Raw genomic sequence first — 10522 nt, forward strand, 5'->3', positions numbered from 1 at the left:
CAGACTCCACTCTTCCTTTAAAATATAATTCGTAAAAATATAACTCTTACTGAGGGTTTTCAACATTTCCGAAATTAAAACATTTTACCCAATTCATGAAACACTGATGCAAAGATTTTTTTTTTAATTAAACAAAATGATTTAGTTAAAAAAGTCTTAGAAAAGTTAATATATTTAACAAATAGCTAATAATTAAATGAAATAATCAAAGCCATAAAAAAAAGAAAACACTGTTAAACTCTTGAAGTAATGTGTGAAATTACTGTAAATATACAAAAATTCTTATTGTTTATAGATAAATAAAATGAGGAAAACAATTTTTCAATAAATAGAAAATTAAATACAAAAATGCATGCTTAATTTTAAATTTTTAGTTGAATAGTACAAAAATGTATGGCATACAAATTGAAAAATTAATACAAAAGTATTATACAAAGTACTATTATCACAGTTTGCTTTATTTTTTTTTCTTTTTTTTCATATTTTTCTGAATTTTTTTTTTTTTTTTTTTTTTTTTTTTTTTTTTTTTTTTTTAACATTATTTTTTTTTTTTTTCATATTTTTTTTCCTTATATTTTCTTTCGTTTATATATTTTTTTTAATATTTTTTTTCTTTTACATTTTTTTTTCTTTTATATTTTTTTCTTTTATATTTTTTTCTTTTATATTTTTTTCTTTTTAAAGCAAACTATTAAGTTGTTTACATAATACATAGCTACAATAGATTACAATCTAGAGAAAATTCAAACCAAAAAGGATTTGCAAGTTTTTCATGGAGGTAAAAATTAGTTAAACATATTTTATCTATAGATAATACTGAATTTAATTTGTAATAATTGGGTAATACATCTTTTTTATTAAATTTGAGTGCATTTCAACTAAAATGCTTTTTTAAACTTAGAAAGAAACATTCTTAATAATAGCAAGCAAAAATAAACCCATTTAATAAATAATGTAATGAAACTACCAAAAATAATTTGAAAGCGATTGCTTGCTCTAATAATAAAGTTTTCCAAATTAAAAGAAAACCATTCAGCTCGTTTTCTTTATTACACATTTAAAGAATTTTTTTTTAAAAATGTAAATTTATGTGTAATAATAATATAATAGTAATATAAAATAATAATATAAATGTAAATATTTATTTGAAATAACCAAAAGAATGTTTAAGATAGGGTATGATGTAAATATTGGAAAAAGATGTGTGAAATATGAAACATTTGCTTATGACAAAATTATATGAAAGATAATATGAATTAACTACAAATAAGTGTTTTATATAAGTTAAAAAAATTATCAAAATACGAAAGAAAACCCATTCAGTCCGAAATAATTTAAAAGAAAAAAAAATTCACATTTAAGGAAATAAAAAAAAAATGTAAAATTTGGAATAAGCTTTATACCCCATCTTTTTTTTTTCTTACGATGGGAAATGGATTTTCTTGATAGCAGGAATTAACTATTTTTGAATTAATTAAGCATGAAAACTTTTAAAACATTAAAGAAAATCCATTCTGTCCGAAAATAATTTTTAAAAAAAATCACATTTAAAGAAATAATAAAAATAAAAAATAATTTTGAATGAAAATTTTTATGCCCCATCTTTTCTTTTTTTTTTTTTTTTTTTTTTTGGATAGGGTGGAATGGATTTTCTTTTATTTAAAGTAATTAATGCTATCATTTATTTAATTAAATATTATGATATAACTGACAGAACATTAAAAAAAAGGTAAAAATAGCACTAAACGTTTAAAATATTTATCAATATAATTCAATTTAAAAAATAAAACTACTTGCAACCAAAAGAATAATGTTAATTTTCCAGTAGCTAAGTAAACTATATTATACATCAAAATTAGAATACTACAGATGAAGTATGCATGTAAATTAACAATGAACAATAAAACACTCTTAGAACAAGCCTCCATAAGAAAACTGCAATATTCACAACGTATTCATTACAATCACATAGTAAACACTTCAAGAAAAATAAGCAGAAAATTACAAGCTTTTAAAACATGGGAAGTAATAAACTAAAACATATTTCTTCATATAGTTACTAATTTTTTTAAGCCCCCCCCCATTTTATAACATTGTTTCTGTTATTCGATGTTCTACACTGTTTTTTGGCGTAAATAAAGAAGAAAAATTGAAGTTCTATGTGAGTCGGGTCAAAGCTGCTTTTATGAGTCAATCAAGCAAGTTTTCTCAAGTGCGTCGCATATTTTGTGCACAGTATTGCAGAATGCTGCAATGTTGTGCTAAATTGTTTAATTACGGATCAAAATGGCACCTTGCGAACTACATGAACAACCACTAGATCTTCATGTCAAATAAATAGTTTACTTTATTTAAATTCCTTCGACAACATTTACCTGAAGTATCAGTTTCAAACTATATTATTAAACACAGGAAGAAGGAATTCTTAGAATTGAATTTTCGTTTCAAGATGTTTTTGATCTTCAAGATGCATGGATCATAAACTAACTAACTCCCTGGCATTACAGTCCATGTTGGACCGTGGCCTCACTAACAATTTTCCTCCACAGTCGCCTGTCTCTAGCTCTTTGTTTCCAGTTTCGAACTTTTAGAGTCTTGAGGTATTTTTCCACCTCGTCAAACCATCTCTTGACCGGCCTTCCTCTTTTTCTTTGGCCCTGGCACTGACCCTTGAATATCTTCTTAGTGCCTCTGTTTTCCTCCATTCTCTCAAGGTGTCCTAGCCCTTGAATTCTCTTTGCTTTTACATAATTTATTATATCTTTTTCTTTAAATAGTCTTGCAATTTCAAAATTGTATCGCCTTCTCCCCAGATCACTATCTTTGACAGGTCCAAAAATAGTTCTAAGAATTTTTCTTTCCCAGGTAATCAGCATTTCTTCTTGTTTCTGGGTGGAGCGTCTCTGATCCATAGATAACGGTTGGTCTGATTATAGTTTTATAAACCTGAAGCTGTGTTTTCCTCTTTATTACTTTTGATGTTAGCAATCTCTTAAGTGCAAAATAACTGCGATTTCAGCAGTTAGTCTTTGCTTAATCTCTGGCATAATATCATCTTTTTCAGTGACAACTGAACCCAAGTACTTAAATTCCCCAACTCTTTCAAATTTTGTCATTTCATTGATTTGTAGTTCCGTGTCCATATCCGTTCCCTTACAATCCATTATCATGTATTTGGTTTTATCACTATTTATTTCTAAACCAAAAAGACTAGCTTCTTTAGTTAAGTCTTTAAAAAGGTCAACAAGTGCATTTTTACTTTTTGCAATCAATATTACATCATCGGCGAAATCAAAGACTTGTTTCGTTCTATTAAAAATAGTACCTCTATTGGATACCGTGTTACGCATCACTTTTTCAAGGCATACATTAAACAACAAGCTTGACAGAATGTCACCTTGTCTCAATCCAGTCACAATATCAAACTCCCTGGACATTTTATTTTGTACCTTTACTTTCTCTTTATTAGATGAAGTTGTCATTCTAATCAACACGATTGATTTATGAGGGATGTTAAACTCGTGTTAGCTCTGTAGCGTCAATTCTCTATTTATTGAATCATATGCTTGCTTGAATTCAACATAGAGCTGATAGACATTAACATTCATGTCCTTGAATTTTTCCAAGATATTTGTATGCTGAATATCTGGTATATCAGTATGCTGAATATCTGGTCTATGGTTGATCTATTCAGCCTAAAGCAACATTGGTAGTCTCCAATTTCTCTCTCTATCAATGGCATAAGTCTTGTAGCTATGACATTCGTTAATGCTTAGTAAGTCAGGTTGAGCAGGGAAATTACTCTATAGTTATTGCAGTCCAGTAGGTTTCAATTTTTCAAAATTGGGCATATCACTGCGCTGTTCCATTCGTTTGGCATCTGTTCATTCTCCCAAACTTCATTTACAAGGTCATACACCATTTTGAATAACTTCTCACTGCCGTACTTTATTAGTTCTGGAGAAATTAAATCCTCTCCAGGTGCTTCTCCGTTACGTAACTTTTTAATTGCTTCTCTAACTTCCTCCATCTCTAAAGGTTCACAATCATTCTCTGATATAACTAATTCACCTTCTGTTTGTCCAATTACTTCATTTCTGTTTAAAAGGTTTTCGAAACGTTCTGCCCACGTTTCCAAAATGTTGTCTTCTTCTCCAACCAAGATTCCATTTTTTCCATGACAAAGTGTGGTTCGTGGTTGGTACCCTCTTCTTATAGAAGTTAATTTTGCATACATTCCACGGATGTCCCCCAACGCAGATAGGTCCTCCGCTTCCTGCATCTTTTCTTTTTCCAGTGTTCTTTTCTTGGTACGAATAACTCTCTTAGCTAGTTTTCTCTTTTCCTTGTACACTTTTGCATGGATCATAGAGGAACGATATAATAGTCCGATCACTAACCGTTACGAGATCTTCATGTCTAGCTCACTTCATTTCGAATCCTTCACTCATCTCATATGAAGTATCTGTTTCAGTCTTAATTATTCAACAAAGGAAAAATAAATTATTGGTATATGATCTTGTTTCCCATTAGTCACCCTTTCACACCAAGTTGCCTCAGTATTAATTATTTTTCAGACGAAGAATCAATTCTTGACGCTTAGTAAATCTTCGTAAGAGTGTTCGGCCACTATCATTAGAGCCTTGAAATTTGATCTTGTCAGATCATTTTTTGCATTTTATGAGCTAAAAGGCATAAATTTGATCTGGTTGTTGACAAATGTTCCCTTACGTTTCCATGAACTGATCTTTCAAGCCGATCAGTTCAACTTCTTAGAAATCAGATTTTAGATAATTTGTATCAGGTTTCGTCGCAACCTTTACAATTTTGTCGATATCACTAGCTAAGAATCACAAGCCCAGATTTTCATGAAACTCCTAGGTATTGAGATGATTTTTCTGAAGTGTTCAAAGCCTTATTTAGGGAATTTGAGTAAACTGCGTTTTATGTAAGCATAATCATTCTCTCACTTAACTATTCAGGCTATTAGTTAACAATTTATACGGCATAATAAGTGTAAGTTGGCAAATAATGACAATCCATATAACACGCTTATAATTTTTAAATACTTCTGATTTTCAAATTAAAAATCTGCAGCTTATATTTAAAATTGTAAATGTTATTTTAGAAGCTTTCAAATCTTTCCGCTAAAAATTGCTTAACTAAGTTGCTTACTAGGTGTTTATTTTGACGAAAGTTTGGATTTCCTGTTATGTCTTATTTTTACGCTTCTTCTGTACTCAGAGATTCAGTATTTCCAGTTGATTCTACTTATGTTTGAACTCACTGTTCAAGAAGCTACTCAATTTCGAGCTCACGCCATTCAGCGAGTTTACGAACTGAGTTCACACTATTCTTGGAATTCCAAAATTTCAATTTAAACCAAGAGTTTAATTTTGGTCTATTCGTCGTCATAATCACATAGTAGTTTATAGCACTTTAAAAAAGGGTAAAAGTAGCTTATGACAGCTTATTGACCCAACTCAGTAACTTTATATTTTTAGCCAGTTTGGGAGGGGGGAATTGTGAAATTCAGGCAAAAGTTTCATTTTTCTAAAAATGGTCCAATATCTTTCTTCCGTAGTATCTTTTTTATTAAAAAAAATATTAAATATGACAACTTTTACGTAAAATACACAAAATACAATCATAATATACTTGCAATAATAGCTATTTAGATAATGCTTTTATATAAATCGTTGCATCAGTTTTTAAACAATAATGAGTTATAATACAAAATTTTAGGTATAGATTTTGACATATATTTCAGTAAAGCTGACATGTTTTGTCAGCATTGTTAGCAGTGCTACTATGACCAACAGTATCAGTATTATGAAAGGACGTTATGACATTATTGAAACCCAATTTAACCTTAACAAATAATTAGAAAATATTTATTTTTTGATATGTAAAAAGAATTACTCGGGGCGAGCATTTATAAAAAGAAATGGAATTAAAATAAATTAAAAAATGATTCTTAAAAAAGTTTGCTTTTTAATGTAAAAAGCAGGTTTACAAAACTTTCAAAGTTTTGAAAAAATGATTAAATTTTGATAAAATTTTTCTATACTTCGATCGATACACTCGTTCAAAAACGAGAAGCCAACAAAAAATTATGAACATCCAAAATTTACCCACTACAAATTGATGCTTCGTTTTCTTTAAAAATTATGTTAAGATAGTATTTTTCCTTAAAAAAGGGGGCGATGATTGAGCACAAAATGAATATCATTAGATATGCCCAGTCCTTATCATGAGTAATCGGAAATTTTGTTTAACTCATGAAAGATAACTGATAAAAGTTAACTCTAATATATATTCATTATAGTTCTCGTCATCATAGTAATCCGGGAACATTTTGCGGTAGGAAAGTTTTTTTTTTTTTTTTTTTTTTTTTTTTTTTTTTTTAGCGATCGTTTAAATATTGAGGCAACCATTTGCTACTATGAGTATTGTGATAAAAAAAAGGCGTAATATGTTTTAGAGGTATATTATACTTTTTGGACTACGAAACAAGACTCAAATTTACAAAAGATTCGCTATTTTATGTTGCTTATTACTGTTCTGTAACTGTTCTTATAATTAATATGCTAAGTTTAAAACACATATCGAATAAAAGAAAACTCTTACTACTCATGTATAATCTTATAATAGAATGTTTCCCGTCAAAGACTTTAATCGTAGAGGGTTGTTTATGCAACTGAGAACAGAACAGCATAAGTCGTTTTTAAACAGCCTGCTGCTGGCAATTAGAATCTCTCCTTGTGGCAGAAAATGCTTTCGCTTTTTGTTAAACATTTACATAGTAAAAAGTCAGAATAACTTTTTACTACGGCGCTTATTCGTGTTTTCTTTCTGAAAAGGTTCTTAGAATTTTCAATTTTTAGTTCGACACTCGACATTTAGCATGCATACGTAACATGATCATATTCAAAGATATTTAATGACATATGAAACATGACCAATATTAATTGCTCATAAGGAACTATTAATTAATTGCTCATAATTTCAAAAAAAAAACCTAATTTATCAAATATTGTGCTAATTTTTCGTTAAGACAATTTTAATTTATTCAAAATTTGAAATTAATCATTCCTTCCCACAAGCATTAATATTAATAAAAATGCAATTACTTTAATTTTTCAGTTAGTTTTAAAAAATACTTGAAACAGCTAAATTCTGAACTTCACGCAATATAAGGAATCTAATCTAATATTTGAGAACAGAATACATTGAAACGTAATAAAGAGTTTTTTAAAAATCTAATTTCAAACTTTACATTACAAAATTCATGTCCTGAAAAATCAGTTTTTGATGCCTAGTTATTAAATAAATTTTGAATTCAATTAATAAAGCCTTAAAGTTCATTTTCCAAAATATTCAATCGATATTATGATGTCTGTTATATACGCCAAAACATCAAAAAAAAATTTAAAAACTAAAAACTTAATTTTTTAAATAAATGTTAAATCCCTTATATCAAACATTAAAGTTTAAAACCACTACAATTCCTTGTAGTGGTTCAACACTATACTTCTTTGGTAAATTAAACACTCTTTCAAATAAATAAAATATCTAAAATGCGATTATTTGATTTTTCCCAAAAATCATAAATACTAAGATGAATTTCAAGCATTTATAAAACAACTAAGGGCTAAGACGTTAATTTGTGTATGATGCACACGGGTGGCTATGAAACTTTATGCTTAAATTTTATGCTTCAAATTAAGAAATGTCGTTTTGTCATCAACAATTTTAGATACAAATTTAATTTGCTTCTTCAGTGCATTTATAACTATATATAACATCAACAAATAAGATTGCAGAGAGCGTGGAATCGCTATTTCTTCTCTGGTAGTTCATAGTTTTAGAATTTTTTTCGTTTTCTTTTTTCGCGAGATTTAGATGATTTACGTTTTTTTTTAAATTGTAAGTTTCTTATGAAATGATTTAATGAAAAATCTAATAAATAGAAGGGTTAACGTGATTTCTTATTTTCGTCTCGAGATGTAGCTTTGAAATCACATTTCCGAAAGAAAGAAAAATTCTCGGTTTCTTCAAGTTTTGGAACAACTAGTCATGCACTGATTTAATAAAATTTATAATTTTATAAAATTGTTTAAAAAATACTAAATAATTCTTTTCAATTCAAAAAGTGTCGTTAAAGAAAAAGTGAAAGTAACATTAAAACTTTTTTTTCTAAAATGCCTCAAAAATTGACTTTTTTCCAAATCAGTTAATATTTTTTTTTTTAAAAACTGCCCTTAGATCATTTTTAAAAATTCTTTATTTTTAAAAAAATATTCATATTTATTTGTTTAAAAAACCTTTGCACGAGTGTTGATTGACACTTTTTTAAACTTTTTTCATGTATTTTAATTAACAATAGCTAAGATTTAAGTTTTAAATAATTAGAACAATTTCTGAGTGAGAACACATATTTATAACGATTTTCGAAACGATTCTCATAACGATAAAATTAATATTCTAAAATTTTTATATAAATAGTATCATAAACAAATCTTTTACTAAGAATATATACATTTCCGGCATTTCGCAAACGAAATATCGAGTTTAACAATGAAATGACATAACATTTTTGAATTTAAAGTGCAGTATCGTAAATAATGAAACTACCTGAGGTTACTTAACGAATGTAAATTAATGCGCCAATAATTTAACCGAACTATTTTTGAAACAAATCAACACCTTTAAAGAAATTTCTTAACATTTCAAAATAAAAATAAAAATTTCACCACTTTATCAACAGTCACTATTGAACTAGGAGGATATAACGCGGATACAGTTGAAGCTCAATATATACCCTTCAAAAATTAAGTATTTTCAAATTATTTTTATCTAAAAAAAATTCTTCGGGGTGAAGCATTCATAAAAAGCAACGGAATCAAAATAAATTTTAAAAAAAACGAGTCATAAAAAAAGTTATGCTTTTTTAATGTAAAAAAGAAGTTTAAAAACTTTGTTGATGTCAAAAGATATTTAAAAGTTTTGTAAAATAATGAAATTTCGTTAAAATTTTTCAAACCTCAACGAAACAAGCACTCACATACGGGAAGCCAACGAAACATTATGATCGAATATCCAAAACTTACCAACTACTCAATTACAAAGTGACATTTCCTTTTCACGTCTTAACATATTTAAAAACTTGTTAAGACATAATGAGATTGAAATTTTAAAAAGAAACGGAACCGTTTAAAACCAATCTATTCTTTAAAAAAATATTTATTTGAAATAAAAAAATAATTCAGAAGAAAAATACATAATTGTTAAGATATCGTTAGGTGATGCATAAAAATATTCAAACTCATGCATAAAATGAAAATGGTTAGATATGACAGACATTAAAGATTTTGCACCAATATATTTATTTAATTAGAGTTCGGCATCTTATTAATCATAGAACATTCAGTGGTAGGAAAGGTTCGTTAGCGATCGTTTTAATATTAAGGCAACTATTTAGCATTATTGGTATGGTGCGCATTGAAAAAGAGCAAATATTTTAGATGCTCCATCTTTAAAAAGATTAATTTGAATTAAAAGATTTTTTACATGCACAACGAAAACGTTAATTTGCAAAATATTTTTCTTTATTTTAAATTGCTTATGACGTGTTCTCATAACTACTACTAATATGATTTTTAAGTTTAAAACACACTACTCAAATATCATTATAAAATAGAAAATGTTATCTGACAAAAGGCTGATCATACAAGATTTTATATACAACAAAGAACAGATTAGCTACGATTGATTTCCAACAGCCTGTTGCTGTGAATTCGAAGCTAAAGAAATCTCCATGTGGCAGAAAATGTTTTTACTTCGTTTGTTAAACCTCGTACAATAAATCAAAAATTATTTTACGAGACATTTTTATTATGGAGTATTTTAAACAGCATTTCTAAGTTTCTGCAAATAAATGGTATATTTATATTGTGCGTAATTACTGTTTTCCATGTCAAATAAAAATGAAATTAAATATTATTGATGCCCTTGACGTAGGAAAATTTTTTTCTCTTAGTTTCAAATATATAATGTTTGCAATTGACAATTGCACAGACGGATATAGTTGAAATTATATAATATAATTTATTGTTATTATTTATTTTTATTATTTATCATTATTTTTTTTTATTATTATTAATTATTGTTATTGTTAATTATTTTTTTAAAAGCCGAATTTCTCAATTAAAGTCTTCCGGAAATGACATTTTAAATTTCATTGTTCTAAAATTATTTAAAAACGTTTTTAAAAACTCTTTCATTGTTCAGTAAGCTTTATAAATTATTTGAAACATCTCAATTCCCTATTTCCCGAGATAAGGAATCAAATCTAATATTTGAAAAAAATACACTGCGCAAAAAAAATTATTCAACATGATTTATTTAATTAATTTCTTTTTTATGTAACGAAATTCATGCCTAGCAAAAACCTTAGTGTGTGATGAACAGGAATAGCTATCTAAATTGTAAAATTTTATGCATAAATTAAGTAATGTAA

At 27.4% G+C, this 10522-nt stretch overlaps 1 protein-coding gene across 1 annotated transcript; it reads right to left on the reverse strand.

Annotated features, from left to right (window-relative positions):
* Positions 1-3829: 3829 nt before the first annotated feature.
* Positions 3830-4369, reverse strand: LOC147801873 (uncharacterized). Its single transcript, XM_087154520.1, has one exon. It carries the CDS (start codon positions 4367-4369, stop codon positions 3830-3832), a length of 540 nt encoding a protein of 179 aa, XP_087010646.1.
* Between the last annotated feature and the right edge of the window lie 6153 nt (positions 4370-10522).

Source organism: Parasteatoda tepidariorum, chromosome 11, assembly GCF_982258835.1.
Source record: "Parasteatoda tepidariorum strain Cologne lab strain chromosome 11, Ptep-v5.0, whole genome shotgun sequence".
NCBI lineage: Eukaryota > Metazoa > Arthropoda > Arachnida > Araneae > Theridiidae > Parasteatoda > Parasteatoda tepidariorum.

Excerpts from the sequence above, each read along its gene's own strand:
- LOC147801873 (XM_087154520.1), bottom strand. The coding sequence starts at position 4,369 with ATGATCCATGCAAAAGTGTACAAGGAAAAGAGAAAACTAGCTAAGAGA.